The following is a 27,356-nucleotide window of genomic DNA, read 5'->3' on the forward strand; positions in this document are numbered from 1 at the left end:
AATTTTTCTTTGAATGGTCGCATTATTATTTATGTATACCCATGCTTCGGTCAGTTGATTTATAAACTACATTTTCCGTTCAAACATCCGTTACAACCAAGTAACAATCATTAGTAAACAAGGGTAGCGTTAAATTTGCTTCACCTTATTACCGATTCGACAACAAAAATACCTAGCGACAATTGGGTGAAAGTGCAAAAGTTATTTAGGCGAGCAAGAAGTTTGTGTATATTTTCCTAGACAAGCGTTCATTTTGGCGAAAATACATCTGTGAGCGGTATAGTTTATCCCACGTCATAAACGAAAATCTAAATATAAACCGTACACATTTCCCGGCGTCCTCGGGATCCAGTGGAAATTTTACAAAACTAACCAAGTAGATAGTAGTCTAATATTATATTAGCCAGTAGTTAAAACACACACACCCCTTTGCAATCCTTGTGTAGCTCTTCGCAGATTTTGCACATTTTTCCGGTTGATTTGGTTAGCACCTGCTTCTTTTGCTTCAATGACTCGCATAAATATAAATTGCACTTGCTGGACGTGAGTGTTGTCCCAACCGTTCATACGGCATGAATCACGTTCGAAAATCAATTGATTTCTAGGAATAAAGCGTTGCAACGTTCGCCACGTCCAGTAATCCTTCAATCCTTGTGACACAATTTATCCCAGCCAGCAGTGCCAGCGACTGGCTGGCGTCTTTCTCCCCACACTCACTGTTCACGATAATCGCACGATACGTGCCGTAATCAGACTCCGGATGTAGCCGGCCATCAAGGCCAATTTGGGCATTGAATAGTCACTATCACTTCCAAAATAAGTCATTCAATTATCCCACATGGAGGATGTCCACTTATTTTGATTCTTATCACTAAGCGTGCCGATTGAAGAAGGCGCCTCCCGCCAGCAGGGTCGTCACCGAGAAAGCCGTGCGTGATGCTCCTATCGTGCCCACTTGAGCACAACGGGCAATCGTTATCGTGTCCAGTGTTTGTATAGATAGAGAGCCGCCTCTTGACTCGACTGATGCTCGACGTTCTTCCGACTGAGATTTGAACGAATGAACCGAGTGTTGTACGAATAAGATGTGATCTTTCTCTCACTGAGCTTTTGCCTGAGTTTTGTCTCAAAACAAAACACGCGACTGGTGACTTGGTGAGAGTTCTGTGGTTGAAGTATGGCACGATTATCGAAGTTTGTTCGGCGCATGCAAATGTGGAGGTGAGAATGCATATACCTATGTAGTTTTAGATTCAATATTTGATTAAAATGCTGAATAAATTTTAGGTGTATGATGAGTTGTAAGAAGATTAAATGATAAATTAATACGTATTTATAGAGACTCGAAGAAATTCAACATTGCTAGTGAGGGATTCCACGTCGAGTGACGAAAAAATAGCATATTTTTTAATTTATCATTTTTGATTTTGCTGAAACTTTGCATAGCTGTTATGTTTAAGAAAATATGTCATTTTATCATATCAGTTATTTTTTTAAGATCTAGACTGCTTTTACAAAAGGGCTTAACCAAAAATGGTGCTAATCCATTAAATATTTTAAAATCGATTTGCGAAACTCCGTGGAATCACTCTAGTTTAATAATGCATTACAGCGTTAGACATGTCTACGTTTGGCAATGTTTAGCACTGAATTCTATATAGGGTAGGGAACGTACAGGCGATGATTTGACTAAGTGGCCGATATCAGCATACCAATCTTCTTGTTAACTTTAGTTCTTCAAGCTGTTATCATTGAAAGCAATAATCTTTAACCTAAACTTCTGATTATGTACATAAAAATTTAAGGCCCTTGAACTAATTTTAGTCAACCGGAATGGATTTTAATTACCAAGCTGCTTTCTTAAGAAGTCCTGAATTTTACAGATGCATTGCAAACAAATTGCAAAATTCTTCCGCCTTCATTTGTCGACCGATGATAACGGTCTGAGGCTCATAAATTTAGCTGCAGCAACATTTGTTTCAACGTTTGAAAACACACCTGGAGAAATCCAAATGGAGACTTTAATCTCTGATCGTTCATGTCCTGATAGACGGTCGACACTTTTCGGCTGCCATTTTCGGGGACCAAATATCGACTGTGACCAACATCTCGTCGTAAGTAAGATTCGCGAAATGTTGTCGAACGCGGCGAATGCTCGCACTGCAAGGACGCTACGTTTTAACATCCAGTGGTTGAGAGCAACGCCTCCCACGGACTGTGACTATTGAAGGCGGATGAACTGGAAGTGGTTGATGTATTGATGTGTTGGGATCGCTGGTCAAGTGGTCACCACCGGCAATAATACTAATAAGGAGATTCAACGACGCATTCTAGTTGGAAGTCGGTCCTGTTTTTCCCTCCGCGAAACGCTTCGATCAAGGAGCATACGCCGACGCACAAAGCTGACGATGTACAGAACGCTAATCAGACCAGTAGTCCTCTAAGGACTTGAGACAGTAGCTTAACTTACGGAAGACATACGTGCACTTACCGTTTTTGACGGAATACAAACGGAAAGCGGAGAGTGGCGGAAGCGTATGAATCACGAGCTACAGGCACTGCTTAGAGAGATTCCCATCGCACACCTGGGATAGTTGGGAGACTATCCCTCGCTCCATCGCAAGGATGCCGGACGACTGTGCAGTGCAGTGCAGTGATATCCGTTCTCTTCAAGAACCCCACCGGCACCATGAATAGAGAGGCCCAACGTGCTAGAAGGCTCGACCACCAGGTTGAAGCCAACTTGCGTGTGTCGAGACGCTCAATGAATTGGCGTCGAGTAGCCCAGGAACGAGCCAGCCTCTCGGCTGGTAAAAGTAAGTAAGCTATCAGTCAGCGTGGCAAGAACAGAACGAGTCGGCAAATAATGCTGCCGTTGTGTAAAAACGCAACAAAATTTGATGTTTTTTTCTGTTTATCCTGCTCCCCTTGAGATGCAGCATAAAAATCGCTAGCTGTTTTAGTTTTTCAAATCCCGACCGAATCTATTTTTATTTTCCATAACAAGCAAACGATTTTTTGTGTTAGGGGGGACTTAGACTACTTTGTCCATTGAATTGAACTTTTGTAGTATATCCTTATTTGCTGTACGTGTCAGGCAAACCAAACACACAAAACAAAAGGTAGGAGTCAAAATGACTACTTGTCAAGCATAGCTACCAATACCCCCCCCCCCTTCCTTTCCGCTCTTCCCCACCTTCACCAAAAATTTTCATTTCTTTCCCTACCGTCCCTTCATCAATTGTAGAACCATCGTTTCAAAAAATATTAATAAACCAAACACCATTATACAAGTGATTGGCCATTTGCCGCTACACGTTCCCAGTCATGTATGATATGGTTTATGAAACCAATAACCTTCCCGGAATTAGCAGACCAAAGCTCACCGGGAGATAAACAACCCTTGCGAGAAATTTAAATCTGCTTGCATATAACGCACCACATCTGCATAACAGATGTTCCGTAGTTTCACTTTCAAGATTGCAAAAGCGACAGATATCATTACCAACCCGACCAATGTTTTTAAAATGATATCTACTCGGACAGTGCCCAGTTACTAGGCCAGTGTATGTACAAGGAGCTCTCTTATTGAGCTCTATGAGCTTTTTGGTGGTTTTTGCATTTGGAGTTATAAATCTTTTGGACTGGTTACATCCTCTGACTGCCATCCAATTGGCTGTCACTTTTTGTTCTTCCCAGCGCACAGAGGGGTCGGGCCGGACAAAAATGCCAAATTTTTATTGTTTTCATATTTTTTCTTAAATGTACTATCATTGAATATATATATGCCAAATTTTTAAGTAAATCGAGTAAAAACTAAAGCTTGTAGAATTTTTTGAAGATACCAAAGTCAGTGAAATTTGTTGAAATTCGCAATGCGAAAACTTTACACCCTGTGATATTCAATTCGTTTTAGTTAGTTTAAAATATTGAACACCAGTCCATGCAAAGATGTGTTTTGATAGGAAATTTTGTTGGGAATCCAATGGATTTTTTATATTTCACAAAACATCATTGTTATAAAAGTTACAATATGAAATACACGTTATTATTTGATTTTTAAACAGCGTTTCGGTCTGTAGGACGCCATCTACTTAGGAGTGCATACTAGTGCATCGACCGCTCATGTTTCATTTTACAGGAAATTTTGTCTAGTTTTCAAAATTCATAGTGGCATCTTGCGCCGTTCTGCGCCAAGGTCTCAAATTTGATGAATTCTGAACAGGGTTGGCACGATAACTTTGACTCAATTCATATTCATTTGACAGTACCGTCCCAATTAAGCAAAATTTGAAAAAGTTGTGTATGTCGCATTTGTAGAGCTAGTTATTATCTACAATTTTGCTGAATAAAGCAGGGTTGTATCTTTTGTATTCACTGTGCTACAATGCTGCTGCAAGTCAAGTGAACGCTCATTTGGTTACCAACGGGGTAGCAACCATATAGTACCTTAAATACAAAAGATACAGCCTAGCTTTATTCAGCAAATTTGAAGATAATAACTAGCTCTACAAATGCAACATACATAACTTTTTCAGATTCTGCTTGATTGAGACGGTCCTGTCAAATGAATGTGAATTGAATCAAAATGATTGTGCCATGCCTGATTCTTTATTATTTCTTTATCATCTTAAATATCTGAAATTGAACGAAATCTTTCTCTGATTCATATGTCGCTTCCATATTAGGTCATTACTTTTGTTATCCATTAGTATCTTTCAAATTGCTTCAAAATTTGAAGGATAGCAAGAAACACTATAGGCAAAAAACAGTTTTAATCTGTTTCAAAACATACGTGAATATGAAATAATACTTCAAATTGAAACACAGTTATGTATTTGAAACATGAGCTTGCCCAATTTATTTTAATTTTAGTAGTTAAGTTTGTTGCAAAACACTAAGAATACATAAAAGGTATTTGCAGAAAAATAAAGTACAGTCAATATTTGTATAACGCGGGTAATTGGGACCGCGTTATATGAACCGCGTTATACAAGTACAAGTACACGTAGCATATGGAAATTGAGTTAATTGGGGCTATACCCGAATTTTACGAAATTTTGAATCAACACGACCATGGTTCCTTTGGGAAAGATGTCAAGTATATATTTTTCCATCTTACAGATGCTTGGTGAGACAGAAAACATCTCCACTTGGTCTTCCAGAGCTTCCGGAACAGCCGCTAAATTTTCATTTCTGTGAAGTCTTCTCATAGCTTCAAAATTCTTTTTAATGTCCCTATGACTTATTATTTGGCATAATACAAGTAAAGTGAACAATCCGTGCTATTGAGAAGTCATCATGCGATTCTCCGACAAATCCGGAACATCGGTAAAAGTGGTCAACGAGCGAAAATTGTTCTTTGAGTTCGGAATTATGTTCATTCAACCTCGAATTGAACAATGTGAAATAGAAATATAAATTCAGCTGTTTGTGACTCAACCTGGCCACTATGAAATGCATCGAGATCCGATATTAAATAATTAAAATTGATTATCAGCGGCATCGAACTGCTTATCGCGTTGACGAAAGCAACAAAGTTTTCGTAGCCTGTTCGCTCTTACAAGAAATCCCATTCTGCATTGTCCAGGAGAAGGTGAAAACAAAAGCAATAATACTTCTCTCTCACTTTTTCTCAGGCAAAACCCATAAAAATATTAGATACCGTCACCGCGGATTACGGGATGGCCATGGCCAACTACGATGGTTAGATTTTTGTTAAGATTTTCGCAGAAGAGCACAACACCTGGTGAAGAGCTTATACAAAAGTTGATATATTTACTATTAGATTTGTAAATTTGTATTAGATATGCATAGTAAATGTTACCGGTAGTTCAGTTTACTATACCACATCTATCAAATGACACTAGCGGTATTGGTAATTTCAACAAACTTGCGACGTTTATTTGTCAGCGAACATTTGCAGTATTTGCATCATTTCTGTTTCTAAATCCGAAATATTTTATATCAAGCTCTTTTCAAATTGTAACGCGGACTTCAACATGAATTTTCACTTATTGTTCACTTTGACTGCAAATCCTCATTTTCCAGTGAACGTTTTGGCGGCCATGTCGAGTCGTGAGCGGCCCATTTAGTTGAGGATTGTTGATATTCCATTTCATTTTGATCTGTTACAAATTAAAACATTTGCATTTCAAATAACCAATTTCAGGTAAGCTTTGAATTTTCTCCCGGTAAACCATCCAATGGCCAAATTGAGTCACAAATAGTCGAAATATATTTCTAGTGTAGTCAAATTACACTCAATATATTCACAATATATTCTGAATTTTCCGGAGGACCACCTTACGCTTTCCTAAGGTCACTTATTTATTACTTTTTTTATACTTTGTTTCAGATACCCGACCTTAATTACTTCAAAAATATTTTACCAATTTTAACCAACTATACCAATACGAAAATTTCAACGGATATTCCGGAACCTCCAGCAGGCCAACCCGTAACTTTGTGGTTTCCGTACATCACTTAGAGAGTCAACTGTTATATGCCCTACAAGTTCTTAAAAGACACCACGGCCGTAACTGTTTAAAATCGCTCAAAATTCGAGTTAAGCCCCAATTAACTTAATATCCATATGCAACGTGTATTTGTTATACGCGGAAAACCGCGTTATAGAAATATCGTGGTACCCGCGCTATAGAAATAGAAAAAGAAAAAGGCTCCGGACTAATAAATTGTGAATTAGAGCCTTCCTTTGCTAAGTCGTCTGCTATTTCATTGCCTTCAATGCCGCAGTGTCCTGGAGCCCAATACAGATTGACTGAGTTCATTTGACATAGACGTCGCAAAGAAAGAATGCAATCCCAAACTATTTTAGAAGTACATTTCCAAGCACTTAGTGCCTTCAGTGCTGCTTGGCTATCAGAGAAGATGCAAATATTTGCATGTTTATATTTCCTCCTCAAGCAAACATTTACACATTCAATTATTGCAAAAATCTCCGCCTGAAACACAGTTGGCCATATTCCCATTGCCACTAAAATTTTTGTTCCAGGGCCACAGATTCCAGCACCAGTTTTTGAATCAATTTTTGAGTCATCAGTGAAAAATATCGTTGAGCCTTGACGAACCATAGGAACTCCAATCTCCCAATCTTGGCGCGATGTTTCGCACACTTTGTAGGGAGTGTCATAGTTATCCTCAGGTTTCATCCAATCTCCATTCATACTTAACACAGGCCCTATTTTAAAGTAATTCAGAATGCACATGTGACCAGAATGATCCGATGAAACATTTTTAAATTTATTAAGCCTCAGAGCACATCTCTCTGCTTCCAATTGCACAAATTCATACAAAGAAAGCAGATTGAGAATTGCATCTAATGCTTTCGATGGAGTACTACGCATTGCTCCGGTTATTGCAATGCACGCAAGTCGCTGAAGTTTTGCAAGCTTTGATTCAGCAGTAGCCTCCTTTGTTTTTGGCCACCAGACTAACGAAGCATACGTAACTTTCGGTTTTATAATAGATGTGTAGATCCACATTATCATTTTTGGCTTTAAGCTCCATTTCCTTCCGATGGTTTTTGAACATAGCCACAATGCACTGACTGCCTTGTTTATCGCTCCGTTGAGATGTGCATTCCAGTTTAACTTTGCGTCCAGAATTAAACCTAAGAATTTTACCTGTTCACTAAATTTAATTTGCTTTCCCTTAAGCTTGAGAAGCTTTAAGTTGAGTTTTCTCCTTTTAGTGAAAGGGACAATTACGATTTTTGTCGGATTAATGCTTAAGCCCTCCTTCTTACACCAAGATTGGGTAAGCCTTAGAGCCTGTTGCATTCTTTCCGAAACTATGTTATCAAATTTTCCTCTCACCATGATGACAAAGTCATCAGCAAAGCCAACAACTTCGAAACCTTCAGCTTCCAAACTCCTAAGTAGATCACCTACAACTAAAGACCACAAAAGTGGCGAAAGAACTCCTCCTTGTGGACATCCCTTCATTGCCTTTATTGTCATAGAGGACCCTCCAAGCTCAGAAGTGATTTCTCTTTTTGCCAGCATGGCATGAATCCAGTCGATTATGTGCGTATTATATTTTCTTCGTTTCATCGCATCTTTCATAGATGAAGAGGAAGTATTGTCGAAAGCTCCTTCAATATCCAGGAAAGAACAAAGTGCAATTTCCTTTACTGAAAGAGATTTATCAATTTTACCTACTAGCGTGTGAAGTGCTGTTACTGTTGAACTACCAGATTGATATGCAAACTGATATTCAGATAATGGATATGATTGCATGTATGTTGAATCGACATAATCTTTCAGAACTTTTTCTATTGTCTTCAGTAGAACCGAAGATAGACTGATAGGTCTGGAGGATTTGGGATTCGTCCTGTCTCTCTTACCAGCTTTCGGTATGAAGATGACCTTAACTGATCTCCATTTCGATGGAATGTATTTGAATCTTAAACTTGCCCTAAAAATCTGCATGAGCGCCGGTACCAGGACTGCTTCACCTTTCTGAAGCAGTGCTGGAAATACTCCGTCAACACCTGCAGATTTAAATGGCTGAAATGGTCTTACAGCATTTACCACTCTTGCTGTTGTAAAGATTTCGTCAGATACGTCTGGTGCTATACCGTCTGATCTACTAGATTCTGAGAGAATCTCTGTAGAACAACTTTCTACACCTATACCTTTCGAGACCACACACACAGTTGAGCCCGGAAAATGTGTTTCCATCATCAAGTTTAAAGTGTCACCTGGATTTTTAGTAAAACCTCCGTACAATTTGATGTTAGACTGTAAGATATCAGACGGCCTGGTGGTGTAATTGGTTAAACAACACGCTAAACAGCGTGTAGCAGCGGAAAAAGCCAGAAAACTTGATCAACGAAATACAGAACAGCCGGAAGGAACGAGGAATAAAGTGTCACAGCCCTCCATGGAGCCATTTCAACACTCGCAGTTGTTGTCGAGGTAGTAGGGACGACGCGTGGAAGACAGCGTAACGGCTGGTTGGATGCCGAATGTGAGAGTGATAGATGAGAAGAACCAGGTTAAGGTACCCTAAGAGTCGCATGCTTACTGCGGCTATATGTCAGAACAGAGAAAGGTATAGAGAGACTAGAGCTGCGGAAAAAAGCGCGTACGAGGAACACGTTCTTATCGGCGCTGAGAACTAAATGCACGTAAGACTCGAGCAATCATTTTTAGGACGAGACACTTGGATGTACATGAAGCTCCTCTTGTCAAACTGGGTAATGAAAATGTAAACTACTTCGATATTATGAAAAATCTTGGCATTTTCATGGACAGTAATCTGAACTGGAAGGCTCAAACGAATGCGGTCTGCCAAAAAGTTTATTTTGCATTGCACACTTTGGTAGCATTAAAACATTGTACTCCACAGCATATGAGGTTGAAACTTGTACGATCCATAATAATTCCACTATTCGAATATGGAGATGTACCTTTCGCTCAGTCAACAGACGAAAACTTTCGTAAGTTACAACTTGCTATTAATTCTCCAAATTAGTTTACGGATTAAGAACATTTGACCACATCTCAAGTTTTTCTAAATTGATTCTTGATTGTAGTTACAGGGAATACATATTTAAATTTTAGTATTTGCAGTATGACGTATAAAATACTAAATCACTCTCCAGTCTACTTAGAAGACTTTTTTACCACAACAACACTTTCTAGAACGCTGAACTTGCTACTTCTAAGGTGTGAAACTAATATATTGCGAGACTCGTTCAGACATCGCGCTATACTACTGTGAAACAGCCTCCCTCACGTAATAAAGAGACTAACATCATTTTATAGGTTGAAGAAAGAAACAAAAGTGCATTTTTCTCACTAATCGAGTAGCAGTACATACTTTGACAACCATTAGTAGGTTATTTGTATTATTATTATGGAAATATTTATATAAATGAATAAACAAATAAATAAATAAATAAATAAACGAAATAAATAAGAGCAATAAGAGTGCTGGCAACCTGCTTCCTGACAAAATGGCGGTAGCAGCGAGGTGAAAGGAGTACTTCTAGATGCTGTTGAATGGAGAGGTTGGTAAACACAGGGATCAGCAGAAACAGGATAAGAATTGTGAGCGATGACCAAGCTGTGGAGCCACCAACACAAGAGGAGGTTGAAAAGGCATTCAGTGAGCTGAAAAATGGTAAGACTGCTGGGAAGAACGGTATCCCGGTGGAACTTCTAAAAACGGGAAGCGAGCGATTGCACGAAGCATTCCACAGGATTTTCCCCATTTTTAAAAAATTACATTGACTCGAATGTAAAAACTATTGAAGTATTACATTGCACAATTGTGCCTGTAAGATGCTCTCCTGCATCCTATTCTGTAGACTGAGCCCGTAACGAATTCCTTTGTCGACGAGTGCCAAGCTGGTTTCCGTAAGAGTCACTCAACGATGGATCAGATATTTACCTTGCGTCAGTTGCTAGACAAGTTCCGGAAGTACAACTTGCATAATTATCATCTGTTTGTAGACTTTAAGGCGGTATTAGATGGACTTAATTGGGGCCCACACTACAACGGATCAAATTTTTACTCTACGACAAATCCTCCAGAAATGTCGGAAGTAGATCGTGCCTATGCATCCTATTTTCGTAGATTTCAGTTGAACACGAACAGCTACGGCGGATAAGTCACAATTACGGCTTTCCGGACAAACTTACGCGGCTGATCAAAGCTGCCCTGAAGCGATTGATGTGCACCGTGTGCGTGAAGGTTTCATGAGAGGGAATCAAAAAGAGAGGAACGATTTTCAGCAAGAGTAGCCAACCCCTAAAGGTCCAAACAGAATGCAGCATCAACGCATCCATCGACAATTTGACAGTTTTTCCATGGCTTTACTGTCAAATTGACGCTGACGGATGCGTTGACACAACATTCTGTTTGGGACTTAACCCTCGCAGACAACCTCGATATGATTACCAGAAACCTTGGAACGGCGGAGGCAATCTACGCTCGACTAAGAACGGAGGTTAATTAGGAGCATTTACAAATCAATGCGTCGCAAACCAAATACCTATATGGTAGGAAGAGGCTCCAGAGAATTCCGTGCACTTGCCGTATTTGAAGGAAAGATGTTGCGGACTATTTTTGGCGAAGTACAAATGGAAAGCGGAGAAAGGTGAAGGCTAATAAACCATGAGTAGCATCGTACATCTGGCGAAAGTCCGAAGACTACGGTGGGCCTCTTCGCAAGGATGGCGGATGACTGTGCAGTGAAAACTGTTGTCTTTAAAAACCCCACCGACACCAGCAAGAGAGGGGCCCAACGTGCGAGAGGACTCGACCCGGTTGGAGTTAACTAGCGTTTGTTTATACACTAAACGAATTGACAACGAGTAGCCCAGGCCCGAGTACAGTGGAGAGAAACACTTGACACGGCACAAGCCACCCCGGCTCTATGCTACTAGAAGTAAGAAGTAAGTAGGGTCTAGAAGTAAGAAGTAAGTAGGGTCACTTACTTGCCAACAACAGTATGAATAACAATAGTAAGTATTGATAGTAATTTATAAAAATGCAAGTGCTTCCCTTAACACGTTTGAGGTATATATGAAATACGTATACTAAGCGGTCCTTTGGAGTGTAGGAGAATCAGTAGGCATAGCTTAGAGTAGAAGTTTATATAAAGACCCCATTGTAAAACAGATCATTAGGCTTGAAGAAGCGTACGAATAAACGTGTAATAAGAATTCCGTAGAATATCGTCTACTAGAGTGTGGATGTATCTGATTCATTCGTAAATTGGAATTAAACCGGTTGTTTCTCTCAATATTTATGAATGCATCGCTTGCCGATGTTCGGTTTAAACATCCAGGCGTTGAATTTTCCTACCTCTGATTTCAAATTTGATGAAGAACCGTCTAGACGTTCCGGAGTTACAGCGGTACATGCAAACATATAAAATTACATTATATGTTACATAAATTACATTTATATATTGGATTTGTTTGTTCATTACTGTTAAATTTGTATTATTTCTTGTATCGTTTTGTGTGATTTTTGTATAATATTTGTATCTATTTGATGCCGTTTAGATACCTTTTTTGCCCATCTGTTATTATGGTGTCATGTCAGCTCAATCAGTTTTATGAACAAGACAATTCGCTTTGAATATATTTTATTTGATTGTTTAAACGATGACCACGATTAAGTCAATTCATAGCAGAGTAAATTACATTTTACCTAAGCTTTCTGGATGTTTTTATATAGGAAAAAATTAATTCAAATGACATTGAAAATTCAATGTGGCTTACGTTCAATTGAAACAGAATGGCACATTTTGTATTCTTTAAGTGCAATTTTCCTTCGGTTTGTCAATGGACAAAACAAAAGACTAATAGCCAAGAAATTTAGCTGAGGATTCTAGTACAGCACATTGTTGTCAATAACTGAAAGATAACGCAGGTTATCGCTTACCAAACTTCTTACTTACAGACATTCAATCACGGAATGTTTCACCTGTTTAAATTTATTGCAATCTAAGCCAAAAATAACATGACCCCATTTAACACGCGTTAAATTTCACGGGATAAGGTACTCTGTGGAACAGACCAGCTGAGGATGATTATCGTTATCAGTATATAAACATCCATCGGTGCACCGCTTTTACATTTCGATAATGATTAGCGCTGGCGGTTGCTTAATTAAACCCTGTGAGGAATAAACATTTTATAGAACTGGCGACTGCTATGGAATCTGATGCATTCTTATCAACGGATGTGTAGGTTTCGTAATCTGGTACAAAATGTGGTTGTATATTCAGTAAGCAGAAAATACAAAGTTTGTACACCGTTTCTACTCTTCGTTAAGGTTTAAGCACGCGTCAGTGATTTCTAGGATTTCAAACGCAGTTTTTACGCTCAAATCAAAAGATAGGTGCACGAAAATTTATCATTGCGTTCTATGCGTCTGTCAGAACACAGCTTTGAAAAACTGCTTTGAAATCCCAGAAATCAATGATTTGAAAAACTGCTTTGAAATCCCATAAATCAATGACGCGTGTTTGAATCTTAAGTTATATAGAAAAAATTGATAACTCAAAACCGTGAAAGTTCAATTAGAGGTCAGCAAAATATAAAAATAATAATATTACATCGTGATATATACAGTGAAAATTGAACCGAAAATAAACAAAACAAAACCCAAACACCTACAGTACGTATGTTTCATACACCTACACCTGTTTACCCATAAGTCACTGAACAGGAAAAAGAAATTAAATGAATAGGATGTGTTATTATATCACGAAACACCGTGCCATTTTAGCGGCCTTCTCCTGCTAGTGGAAACTCGACAACCATTATTGGGTGCTTTCCTGCTGTTTTACGCCCGCCGCAGCCCCGCTGAGACCCCTTACGTACCTACCCCCTCAGTAGTTAGTGGATAAAACGTTTTGGCCCTTCCCCCCATGAGGTGTAGGACCATTTATGGTTAGCGTTAGTAGGCAGCACGTCCGACCCCCGAGTGTGAGGTAAATAAAAATGATGATGGCAAGTATGACGCATTGCTTTTACCCTAGATTTCCACAGCGAATATGTAACTATCTGTCTTGGCTCAACATGCTTACGGTCACCGGCGATCAAGTTAGTGCTAGCGGAAGATAGAGAAGAATAGTCACGAGTAGCAACCTCTTCGTTGTACTTGGTGGTCAGGCCCGGCCTCTTCAGAATGCCGCCGGTAATAACCGACGAGGGTCCGGCACTGCTCCGAGGTGTCTCGTATGGCATATTAGGAAGTCCGCCGTTAGTGCGGGAATCATTCAGCAGGGCTTCAGTGGTTGCCTGAATGCTTCTCACCATATCGGATCCATCAACCACCGTGGTCGCGTCCAGCGGGAGCTCCTCGGCCGAGTGGTACACGGTTTGTCGCGAAAGGTAAAGCGATTTGCGTTGTGTGCCGTCCGAACTGAGGGACACAGCGTCCAGATAGATGCTGTCTCGTTCATCCATATCTTCGTAGTAATCGAAATCGAGTGAACCGGTAGAATCGGCAACAGCCAGAGGCGGCTGGTTCTGGAATAGCAAAGGCTGCTGCTGCTGTTGCTGGTAGAGGTGGGGTTGGCTGTGGTGCTGCTGAGGCTGATGATGATAATGTTGGCGATGATGATTGCGATAGTTGACGCTGTTTTGGCTGTCGTCGTTCAGGTCGTGTTTATCGCCATCGTCCAACTGGCTGACTGTAGATTGCATGGAAAAGGAGAGAAAGAAAAAAAAAGCAGTTGATTCAACTGTTGATTGAAATAATATGTAAGCAAATGGTTGTCGCGAATACGTGATATCTATTTTAAGCTTGAGATGCAAGAAAACGTCATAACCTTTCGAATTTTGGTCAAATTTTTTATTAAATGGAAACCTTTTTGTTGCATTCATGGGAAAACAATGTAGTGATCACAGTGCACAGATGTTTTATGTTGAGTGAGTTTTCTCAAACTTTTGAAATTTAAAAATTGCCCATTAGTCCATTTCTTAGCATCTGTAATAGTTTACGTCTTAAATTGATGTGAATTGATGATTGTGTGATTCATAACTAAAGCAAACCTTTGAAAACTTGTAAACTTACTTGCTTTAGAACAATTGAAAAATATGTAATTTTCAAAAATGTTGCCAAACATTTTGTAAATAACCGGCTTTGTATATTTTGTCTGTAATTGTGAATTGTGAATAAGTTTATCGGTCTTTTGGAGAAAAAATATTCACTAGAAGATTAACATTTTTTGTAGAAATTCTTCAGTTTCACATAAGTCATAGTTCTCCAAAGATTCGCATGATTTCGAACTTATTTTGCAAACACATTGATTTCACAGAATTAAAATACACCTGTTTACAGAGGGTCGCAAATTTCTTGGAACTTTGGTTGCAAAGTTATCGCATATTTTAGATTTTTTCCCAAAATGTCACGAACCTATATGGTGGGCTGGTAAACTACTGAATAAAATATACCATCGGTGCCTTGTTCAGCAACTCCTACACCAACCTTCTCGTGATACCAGCCGGGATACGACCAATCTTGGTGGATACCACGTAACCAACCCCGGTGGAAGCCAAGGTCGTATGCTGACGACCTTGGCTTCCACCGGAGTTGGTTACCTGGGGAGCCCTTCTTCCTTTAGGACTTCGAGCTTCCATATTTCCCACAGTACGCACTTCGAACTTATTTTCCACAGAACGCACGTTCAGATATGGACATACCTTCTATCAGAGCTGCGGCAACACACATTAGCTGGGTACAACTTTTATAGTGATGGAAGAGATGAGGGAACGGGTGATCGGGTGGTGGCGAATCAATCCTCGAATGTGCAGGTTGGGAATATCAAAAGTGGGTTCTTCATCATAAGCATCATCAACGTGCACGGCCCTCGCCTCAAAAGTGCCGATGACGACGAGGAGAAATTCTACACGTAGTTAGAGCGTGAATACGACCGCTGGCGCTGCCCAAAACATGACATCAAGATAGTTATCCGGAATTTCAATGCTTAGGTCGGCCAGTAGAAGGAATACATACCGGTGATCGGAGGGATCAGCGTACACCCGTTGACCAGCATAATGCACAGATTAACCACGTTTTGGTCGATTGTCAGCAATTTTCAGACATCATTCAGATCAGCCTCAGTCGGTTAAAGCTTACTTACTTACTTTGTCGGCGACAGTCCAATTAACGAATCCATGTCAAATTCAGGAGCCGTCTCCACAGTTCTCGGTCTTGGGATGCAGCTCTTCAGTCACCCCTAACACCCGATGCTCTAGCATCCACGTCAACAGCGCTCATCCAACGAGTACGGAGTCTGCCTCGAGTTCTCTGCTAAATATTACTTTCGCTGGTCTCTCATCCGGCAACCTTGCTACGTGGCCAGCCCATTGTAGCCTGTCGTGTTTTAGTCGCTTCACAATATCCGCATCTTTGTAAACTTGGTATATTTCAAGATTCATGCACCTGCGCCACACTCCTTCGCCTAATATGTCGCCAAGAATTGACGCAAGATCTTATGGTCAAAAACGCCTCTCTTCAACGTCCACGCCTCGTGGTATACCAACTGGGAGAAATAGCGCCTTATAGAGTGCGAGTTTTGTACAGTTACAGGACATCGGCTGGCAACGTAATCCATAGAAGGCGCTGTTGGCAGCCGCTATCCGCTTTTTTTCTTCACGACTCACATCGTTGTCACATGTCACTAACGTACCAAAGTAAACAAATTCGTCGCCCAAGTAACAATTTGGGTGTACTGAGACCCTTTCCCCTTCTAAGAGGGGGGCTCCCATACAAATGAAATACAAGTTTCCTCATAACTCGAGAACTAATTACGCAAATGGTACCAAATTTGGCATGTGGAGGTTTTTGGAGGCATGAATTTATTTTATGATGGTTTGAGACCCCTCACCCCTGTGGTATGAGGATAAGGACTCTCATACAAATAAAATACAGAAATTTTTGCGTATGTGCCATATTTTCTGCTATGGAACAAGCGGTAAGCTGTGAAAGTAAACTAGTGAAACCTTCTTGGAGCAAGAGACACTGAATCGACGCCGCTAACTTACATGCCTGTTGCCATTCATGTCAAAAGAGAAGGACATTCGAATGGTACGTCATATTTGCGATGAACGTGCTTTGGCTTTAATGTTATTTGTAACCAAAGGCCCTTTTAAAGGCCACAAGCGAGTTAAATTAAGATTATTGAAACATGTCAAGCTACGCATAATCATATTTAATACAATGATCTGTGGGCTGGTCATTCATTACTATTTAAACCTTTTTGATGCACACAAGTGATTTTTAAGAGATGAACCCCGTCCACGTATTTTCAAAGCCACCATTGTATTCGCAGATTCTTATAAACATACATATGCCAGAAATGCAGTTACATTAGTCTTTGAACTAATGATCTGATATAGTCTTACGTCACCCTTTCGAACAACCCTTAGGGCTGTGCACCTTGTAGTTTTTACTGTTGGTCTTCTTAAAGTTGAAATCAACGGATCCGACGATCCTGAAAACATCTTCGTTTGTCGATATTCTGTTCAGAAGTCAGATTACTAGATAGTTACATACAATCATGATTCATTACTGTTAACATACCTTGAACATTTACGTGCACGCTTTTCTCTAAAAAGGTTTATGCCTTCGTTACGGCACTCTTGCGGTTTTTCCAAAAGACGACCGACCGGTAGAACAGCTGCATCTATTATTTCTGCATCGTGAATTAAAATTCGACGTACCGATTGTGGCGTTTAATACGAACCGTATAGTTGAACATGTTTCATGGCTGTATCGTAGCAATAAATTCTAAAACTGGTAATATCGACAACATTCTATTGGATTTAATGTAAACAGACGCGATGACAGTCGTTTTTCTGGCACTTGCTGTACACTGAATGCAATAGGATATCCTAGTGAACTGAAATCTCGGTGGAATTATATTTTTAAATAAATCCGGTAAAAACATATGTAAATTCATAATTGAAATGACTAAAACGATAGAAGCAAAACTCAAAATGCCCGAGCAGACCCGGCCGTGATTTTTGGCACACTTATACTAGGGTATGTTGCTGCTTCGTTGTTGGTATACTAGGGTATGTTGCGATCGTCGTAATTGCCTATTCCCGTCCTATCCTGCACAAATTATTAAAAATATCAGCGATTTTAAGAACACACAATTCAAAACTAGTTATTCCCCAATATTTTAGTTTGTTTACTATCATACGCGATCAATCCAAGTGAGCTGAGATCTATTTAAATGCTTTTTTTTCTCGTAAAAGACAATTTCCGTCATTCATAAAATGAAAATAACTCGTGCAACGCATTGTCGTTATTCTGCAGCCGGGAAAACTTGCATGACCAGCAGAAATTTTGCAGAATAACCGCCGTCCTACACAAATACATACGCGCTAGCTTAGTAAACATTGTTATGATTTTTAGTTCGGACGATGAAAAATTTGGATGGACGGATTTAAAAACGGTACGACGAATTTAAGAAATAAAGTCAGTTGCGTAATTTCAATAAAATGCTTTAATGATAGCTTTTTAGTGAATTCAAAGTGCACGGATTGGAAGGTAAGTGTGTTTGAGTCAAATTAGCACAACAACTTTTGTAGTATTCATTAAATCCACCTAATAAATGATGAAAATTAGAGTGGCTTTCCTTACTACGACGGGAATTGGAAATAAACCCTATATTCTACGGCGGTTCAAGCGATGCCAACTTTAACTTCCAGTAAGTGCCTATTTACGGAAAAAATTACTTGTAAAAACGGTAAAGTTTATGTTTCAAATCATTTTTTAAGGCAAATAAAGCAACATACGATATTTACACCTTCTAGAAAGTTACGTATTTTTATGGTAACAAAAAGTTTGTAGAACATGTCAAACCTGTTTTGTGTACAAAGAGCTTAATAAACTAATTTTAAGGGGGTCATGACAGAAAGTCAATTATATCTCGCAAACCATATGCTGCAGATACTTAGTATCTTCGACAAAGTTTAATAAAATTCAGTTTTACAACTTTGCCGAACACATGAACATGCTATCTAGTTCCTATTAAAAGTTGATTTTTTTCAAATATGTTATCACCTTAATATCTAATTGTATGAAAATGTCAACAGATGCAGAATACTTTTTTAAGGAACTTCTCCGAAGACACCTAAGCTCAAAAGCGTCAGGAGAAACGAGAAAAGACTTTTGACCACCTTTTTTCAGAATGGTCCCACTGTGCGTTGGTGCCGATAAAGCGAGCCAGCGTGGTGTTCGCTAAGACAGTGGCATCGGATGGATCACGTGAGGGACATCCTTGTAAGACAGGAGGAAAGGCAGAACAAGAGTAAAAAAAAGTTTTTTTTTTGTTAGATTATAGTCACTTTAACCAGCTTGGGTCAATCGTGACTTCTGTGGGGTTGGGATTTGAACCCGGGTCCTCGGCGTGAGACGCGTGAATGCTAACCACTACGCCGGGACTGACCCCTGAGGGAGTAAAATCTATAGTAAAATGTAAATGTAATAGTAAAATTTTACTCAGAGTAAAATCTCTACCTATAAAAATGGATTTCTGTCGGTCCGTATGTTCCTTATAGAATCAAAAACTACTGAACCGATCAACGTGAAAATTTGCATATAGGGGTTTTTGGGGCTAGGGAAGGTCCTATGATGGTTAGAGACCCCTCCCATACAAATGAAACACAAATTTCTGCAAAACTCGAGAACTAATCAAGCAAATGGAACAAAATTTTACATGTGGGTGTTTTTGGAGATAAGAATTTTTTCTATGGTGAATTGAGACCCCTTCCGTCTTTAGGAGGGGAATTATGACCCCGCTCCCTTTTAAGAGGGGGGGATTCCACACAAATAAAATACAAATTTCCTCATAACTCGGAACCAATCAAGCCAATGGAACAAAATTTGACATGTGGGTGTTTTTGGAGACAAGAATTTTTTCTATGGTAAATTGAGACACCTCCCCACTTTAGGAGGAGGAGCTCTTATACAAATGAAATACAAATTTTCTCATAAATCGAGAACTAATTAATCAAATGGAACCATATTTGGCATGTGGGTGTTTTTGGAGGCATGATTTTTTTTCTATGAGGAATTAGGACCGCTTACCTTTTTAGAAGGGGGGGCTCCCATACAAATGAAATACAAATTTCCTCATAACTCGAGAACCAATCAAGCAAATGGAACCAAATTTGGCATGTGGGAGGTTTTGGAGGTAGGATTTTTTTATGATGGTTTGAGACCCCTCACTCCTGTGGTAGGGGGATAAGGACTCTCATACAAATAAAACAGAAATTTTTGCGTAACTCAAGAACTAATCGACCTCGAGAAATTTTAGACTCTTTCATAAAACATTAGTCAATAACAAGACCACCGAAAACTATCAATAGTAACATTAGATAATTCAACGCGAGACGACCACAGGCCGCGAGTGTTGCCGGCGACCTGCGGTCGGAAGCGCCGGCCACTGCGGGGGGCAGCCCCCCGTAGAGATCACCTCTATTTAGGTTTATTTATTTTCCTAGATCTACTGAGATCTATTACTTTCCTTCAGTTGGGTCACCCCTGGGAAATGGTACTTTCTACGAAAAGATTTTCCGTGAAATGGTACATCCCGCGTAAGGTTTCTCGCGAAATGGTATTCTGCGAAACTCTATATTCCGCGTTATGGTCAACCGAGAATTCGTGTTCCACAAAATGGTATTCGGCGAAATGGTTTGTAATGATGGCGAATATTTAAATGCTATTCGCTTCATTTTATCAGGCTAAGCAATGGGGGGAGTTGTTTTCTACTTTACTGTGAGGAAAATTTGTACATTAAAACACCCATGAACTCCTCAGAAACTTGCAAAACTCGAGATTGTGACAAAGGTCATCCGAGATTCACGATTTATGTACAACACAGTTTAATTTGTGACAATACGAAGTTTGTCGGGTCAGCTAGTAGACAATAAATACAAAATCCTTAAACACCTGGCGAGCGACAAAGCATCGAGTCGGAGTTGAAGTGTTCCCGGTAGCCAAATAGCAGAGTGGGCCGAGGACGTTGTCCGAGAACGATCACGGATTCTCTGAAAATCCATCCGTAGATGCATGTGGAATGCAGGAATACATGTATAACGTTACCGTACTCCACCAGCCCGTCGGAAAGCTGCCGAAATTAAACAAACGAAACGCGTACAATCTCTCCTACTCGGCACTAGCCGTTCAAATTTTTGTTACAGTCAGTAGGATCGTTGCACTAGCCCCGTAATTGTCCTGTACTTTAATAACAGACTTCGCGGTCGATAAAGAAGAGTCAAGTTCTAAAGACATGTTTCTTAAGGACTTAAAACCTTGAAGACAACCCATGGCTTCGGCTTTCTTTCTTTTTCCGCTTTTCACAACTTCGTAAACCTTAGATGGCCTAATCTGACAATAAAGCCTTTGGCGAATCTCAATTATGTCTCAAGTATGTCTCATCCCGGACGAACAAATCTCCCAAGCTGCTTGCTAAATCCGGCCCAGATGGTATTCCGTCTATGTTTTTAAAGAAGCACATTAAAGACCTGTTAATCCCTCTCCGGCTCGTGTTTGGTCTATCAATCCCAAGCGGGGCATTTCCGCTTGCATGGAAAACCGCCCAAATGTTCTCTGTGCACAAAAAAGGGATCGGAAAGATGTCAACAACTACCGAGGAATTTCGTCATTGTGTGCCATTTCCAAGTTATTTGAGCTTGTAGTCATGACTCCGCTGCGGTCGCACTGTAAACGTTACTTGAGTGACGACCAACATGGATTCATCGCAGGTAGATCAACCACTACGAACCTCCTTTGTCTCACAACATATGTTGCCGAAAGTCTAGCGGATCGTGCTTAAACGGATGTCATTTATACTGATTTGTCTACGTCGTTTGACAAAATCAATCATGCTATTGCGATTGCTAAATTGGAAAGACTCGGTATCAGTGGCAGTACGTTGCGTTGGTTCAGTTCGTCCCTCGTAGGTCGCCAACTGATTGCGACAGATGCAGGTTTTCAATCAAATGCGTTTCCGGCCTCATCTGGAATCCCACAAGGTAGTCATTTGGGACCGTTAATCTTCCTATTGTATTTCAATGATGTCAACTATGTACTCAGAGGTTCTCGTTTATCCTTCGCCGACGATTTGAAGATGTACTTGAAGATACGTTCCAAGGACGATGCAATTTGTCTTCAACAAGAGCTTTGAGACTCAAGGCATTATACTGTGCACTCGTCCGTCTTCAGTATGATTCCGTTGTCTGGCATCCATATTACCAAAACGGGATGCAAAGGATTGAATCAGTTCAACGCTGCTTCTTACGCTTTGCTCTCCGTCGTCTACCATGGCGATATCCGTTCCAGTTGCCGAGTTATGAAAGTCGGTGCCGATTAATACACTTGGAGACACTACAGACACGAAAGAGCATCGCAAGAGCTCTGTTTGCTGTCGACACGTTGCAGGGAAGAATTGATTGTCCTGCTATTCTTGGAGCGATTGATCTAAACGTGCGTCCCAGGGCACTGCGGTACAACTCAATGCTGAGGGTACCTTTTCAACGCGCCAACTACGGACGACTACGTTCATTGCCCGGTATAAGGGTAAACGGGGTAACAACGCCCGCCGGGGTAAAACCGCCCACCATGGTTTTACAGGGCCTTGCTCAAATTGGTGTTAACTGTTGATGACAGTCATATTACTGAATGCGTACGCAATATTTTACAATACCTTGTACCGCAATTTCGTATAAACTATCGGAGAAATAAATGAAAACAGATTTTTCGTTATAATCGTTTCGTTTTTATAACTTTGTTCCCGCAGAACATAGGGTTTATTTTATTCAAAACGTTAAAACTTTTAGTAAATCCAACCCACATCGCATCTCTCATCCTGTCTTCATCCGACAGTACCTAAATTAGGTACCTCTTCATGCAGTTTTGTTGAAATAAATAATGAAATGTGTAAATCGGTCATTTGGGGGTAAAACCGGCGCAAGACCGTCGTGCATAATGCTAGTGCGATAAGGAGATTTTTAAAATAATTGCATAGTTTGACCAAAGAATCTCAGAATTACATAAAACAATGTAAATGTGCTTAACTTGTAGCTGGTAGACTGTTTGGAAAAAATCTAAATCGCCAATTTTCCCTGCGGGCGCCATGAACATTTTCTTGTTTTCTCGGATATAGCTTTTTTCAATAATTCCTCCCTCTTGGAACAAATATCATGGAATAAACATTTTTTTATGAAAATATAGCAAATTTTCTTAGCAATGCAAAAATAATATGTAAGGTACCCCGGGTCAAGTGGGAATACGGGGTAAGTGGGAACGGAGCTCATAACTCTCTCCAACTTCATTTTCTCCAACCCCACCTTTCTAGAAATGAAAGATACAACTCAAACGCATGTATCAAAATTATAGATTATTTATAACAGGCATTCCAAACATCAAAATTGGACTTTCAATTTAAGAGTTATTTTCAATTTGCGTTGTAAGTTTGACGCACCTTTCTATAAATGATATTTTGGCCAAAGGCTTTACGTAAAAGTACATGTTTTTCTGACAGTAGGTAAACATAATAAGTGTATTAACAAATTACACCCGAAAACTACTTGTTTAATTTGACAAACGGCATTAAAAAAAATGAGTCGAAATAAGGTCGGCTCTTCAAAGCAACCGGGGCAAGTGCGACCTATTAAAAATAAAGTGTTTCAGCACAAAACTTCCTGTCTTAATACATTTTTTAGATGAACTATCGAACATTTTCAGTTCAATTACATAATATTTATACCAGTAAAACTTTAAAATAAAACCGAAAAGGACTAAACCAAGGGGCCCCAAAAAAGAAGCCCATATCCACAGCTTGTGAGGGAACAAACAGTTTGGTCATATTTTGGTACACTCAAGTACTTTTTTTACACGGTTTAGTTTTTTGAGTATTAAGAACGGGGTAACTTAGATACCATTCATTTATTTCTCAATACATTTGGGAGTAGCTCGACATTCTTCACGTAGATTGTAAATAGTTCCTTGGCTGCACCGTTTTCGAGTAATCGAAAAAAACAAACCGTGTAAAAAAAGACTTGAGTGTAATACCTAAACGATGTTAATTGAATTTGGAAAGATAAATTTGATATAATTAAGCAAATCTGCAACTGGAATTGAAACAATAAAGTGTTGTGGTTATTATAGCGTAACTATCTCTCATGAGTAGCTATACCGAATTGGGCATGGTAAAACAAACAGATCATAAGCGTATTTTCGAGCTATTAAACAATGGTTAATCCTAAATTACGTCTCGCAAGAATTGGATACAACGGCATATTCAACTACATTTTATTACAATAATGCTTTACAGCGTAATTGCTCACGATCTGTGTTTTATATAAATTATAAAGTCACCCATTGTGATCTGATTTGTTACGCTATTTTTGAATGAACCCTTCGTACAAATATTGTTTTTGATTGCTTCTTGCAATGCTTTACCATTGCTGTATATTAACTTACACATTTTACTATTATTTTCTGCTTTTTGATCAAATTTGAATATAGGTCCCACTTGCCCCGGTAAATGGGGCAAGTGGGACCTATCGCCATAATTTTGAAAATCCTCCTCCAGATTCATTTTATGTAAATTGATAGGCCTTTTTCGTAATTAATCCTTCGAAGTGATACCACTGAAGAGTTTCTGTGCTGAAAGAATGTTGAAATAATCATTGGTATAGAAAACACAGTGGAATAAACCCAAACTATGCATTTTTAGGTCCCACTTGCCCCGGTGTACCTTATCTGGTTTATCAACCAGAACAATTTGAAATGCCAAAAAATGACTCACCGGATCAATTGCAGGAACTTTAATACCCATATTGTTATATTTTATCTAAGATCCTCTCTAGTCCTTAAAGATTGTAACCTGCTGCATTGTTTTCGCTATGCAATCAAAGTTTCAATATAACTAATTTGCCACCAATTGAAAGTCAGTTTACAGTTTGTGTGTAACTTCAATAGTAACCATTTTGTAACTATACATGTTACATATTGGTTATTGAGTAACTGTAAATGTAACCGTGTTTAGTTACATAAGTTGCGCTATTTCGGTTACACTACTGTTATATTTTAAGTTACTGTAACCCAAGTTTTACATTTAAATTTGTCGCATATCAGTCGCTGAGACTCAATTGTGACAATGTGTGCTACTTGGGATTGACTCCAGGATGCCTAACCCGATCCATCTTGTTGTCTAAGAAAACTACACGGTATCAATTTTAAGACTGTTGGTACCTATATTACTGATATTCTTCCAATACGAGTGGTTGCCGGACACTCTTTCGAAATTGCTAATCTCGGGGAAACTTGTATTGTTTGATGGCAAACTGATTCAATTTGTTTAAATTAGATAAATTCACGAATCCAATGCCACCAGAAACTCGTGAACGTAGGTGGAAGTGGATCGGACACACCTTGAGGAAAGGAGCGAACGAGGTTTGCAGAGAAGCACTCGACTGGAATCCACAAGGACAGCATAGAAGAGGCAGACCCAGAGGCTCATGGCGAAGGAACTTAGCCAACGACATCCGGGCTGTAGACGAGAACCTGTCCTGGCGACAGGTAAAATTCATGGCGGGTAACCGTCAGCAGTGGAGATCTCTGATTTCATCCCTTTGCTCCACCGAACCGGCGGACATGGCACATAAGTAAGTAATGCCACCAGTTTCGTTCAAATCGGTTGAATATTGTTAAAGTTATACGCTATGGCGGTTTTACCCCGTTAGTGGGCGTGTTTCACCCCGCGTGGAAAAAATACTCCATTTTTTGGACGTGTTTCCAAATCGCAATAAAAAATAGAAAATCATTACAGATATTTATGTTTTTATTTTTTACGTGTTTTACGTAGATGAATTGTTCATTTAAAGCAGATAAATTATAAATTGAGCTGCAACTTTTTTTTACGCAGGTGGTTTTGCTTAAGGGGGCGGTCTTGCCCCGCCTACCCTTACAGCGAGTTTTCAATCGGGTTGCATTCGCTTTTGATTTTAATTTGTCACGTGAAACGGTCCGTCGTTTCTTTTCTTCGTTTTTTTTTCCACAAATGACGACTAAGAAAATTGTTAGTGTTTGTAATTGTAATTTCTTGACTGTGATTGTTATTAGATTAACCCTCTAGTTCCCAACCCTGCCAATTGGCGGGCTTCAGGAAAATCGTTATAAATCTACTATGCTTATTCGTTTTATGTTGGTATCCACTGATACCTTCTCATTATAGTCTAATCTAACTATTCGAGTGGTTTGTTTGTTTTACTACGTTAATTTGAAACAAATATTTCGTGCGAAACTTGAAAAATGCCAGAAAATTGAGAAAAAAATTATTTTGCTCTGCAGAGTGAAATTCAAATTGTTGTAAATTGTTTATTTCTTGGAATAAATGAACAAAAAAATTATTGGTGAGTAGCTGATAAGCTGTACTTCATGGTAAAAAAGGAAATTTGCGATAAAAAGCTTAGGAACTGACCCCGCCAATTGGCGGGGTTCGGCATTAACGTCAATTTTTTTTGGTAATTTGACAACGTGATGTTTCCGTTGTATTTATTGATTTTTTCGAGTTTAAGCTAAAAATTATTGTTACAGGCCTTGTTAGCTTCTTTTATATGCCTTGAAAAATACACAAACATGCATTAAAACGGAAGGGGAATTTATAGGACTTATCACCTAATTTTCAGTGCGCCTTTTTGATGAACTGCAATATAGCGCTTTACAGCTATACAACAAAACATTTTTGCATTTTATGGTATTTGAAAACCATAATCCTATAACCAAGAAACAGATTCCATGAAACCCGGCGAATTTTGCTGCTTAACGACAAAATCTTGATAAGCAAGACAATTATTCAAAAAGGGATCTATCACAGACCATTTTAACAGCAAATTTAAATATAAACCGCTTAATAAGTTTGTGGTAATGAACAAATTGAGTGAATTACCAGTCGATAAAAGATTGTAGTGAACAAATGTGTACAACAAAAATGAAAAATCCAATTTATCAAACAAATCACATAAATGAGGATTTAAGTTTCATGTTCTATCAGACTCTAATGGTTTTTCAATGGTTACAAGCAATCCTGACTTGGGAGCAGCTTCTAAAGTTGTTGTTCGCCTTTCTAAAATTTTACCGGATCTTTACACGGACAATGACTATAGACAACGATGAACTGGAAGTGGTTGATGAGTTTATATTTGGGATCTTTGGTCACCGCCGACAAGCTGGAAGTCAAGTCTAGTTTTCCTCCGCAAGACGCTTCGATTAACCCCTCTAAGGTCTACTGCATTTTTAGCACCGCAAAATTCACTAAAATGGCCGTAACTTTTGACGTAGGACTACGTCTTACGGCAAGTTTTGAGATAGGGTGTCATTCCAAAAAATCGAAAAATGCGAGCGTTACGAAAAATGAAAGGTTTTGAGCGCTAATAGTTCAGCGGTTTTCCGATCGATTTTCAATATTCTTACACCAATCGATCAGAAAATCTTCTAAGAATTGACCCAAATGAAGAAAAGTATGAATTCTTGATGTTGAACTATTGAAAAATTGCAAATAATGAACCTATGTTTTACCAGAATTCTCGCTTCGTGATTGGTTGGAAGATTCTTTACGATGATCTAAACCTATACAAATTTGACATCTGTGCTTGGGAAGTAAGCCAAAACAAGTGACAAAGTTTCCTCATTTCAACAAGATTTCTTAACACCGCGGTTCAACCTAGACCATATTGATGTCCTTGCTTGGGAAGTACGCCAGAGAGAGTGACAAAACCCCCTCGTGCCAACAAATTTCTTACGAACGCGATTAAACCTAGTCCAATTTGATGTCTGTGTTA

At 39.3% G+C, this 27,356-nt stretch overlaps 1 protein-coding gene across 7 annotated transcripts in view; it reads right to left on the bottom strand.

Moving 5' to 3' along the window:
* Nucleotides 1-27,356, bottom strand: part of LOC128732983 (anoctamin-5) — a 56,170-nt gene that overhangs the window by 23,769 nt on the left and 5,045 nt on the right. For all 7 annotated transcript variants that reach the window (XM_053826497.1, XM_053826490.1, XM_053826491.1 and 4 more), the window contains exon 3: nucleotides 13,638-14,185. In XM_053826497.1, the coding sequence (XP_053682472.1) occupies nucleotides 13,638-14,185 (548 nt within the window). The remainder of the gene's footprint in view (nucleotides 1-13,637; nucleotides 14,186-27,356) is intronic.

This window comes from Sabethes cyaneus, chromosome 1 (genome assembly GCF_943734655.1).
Source record: "Sabethes cyaneus chromosome 1, idSabCyanKW18_F2, whole genome shotgun sequence".
Lineage (NCBI taxonomy): Eukaryota > Metazoa > Arthropoda > Insecta > Diptera > Culicidae > Sabethes > Sabethes cyaneus.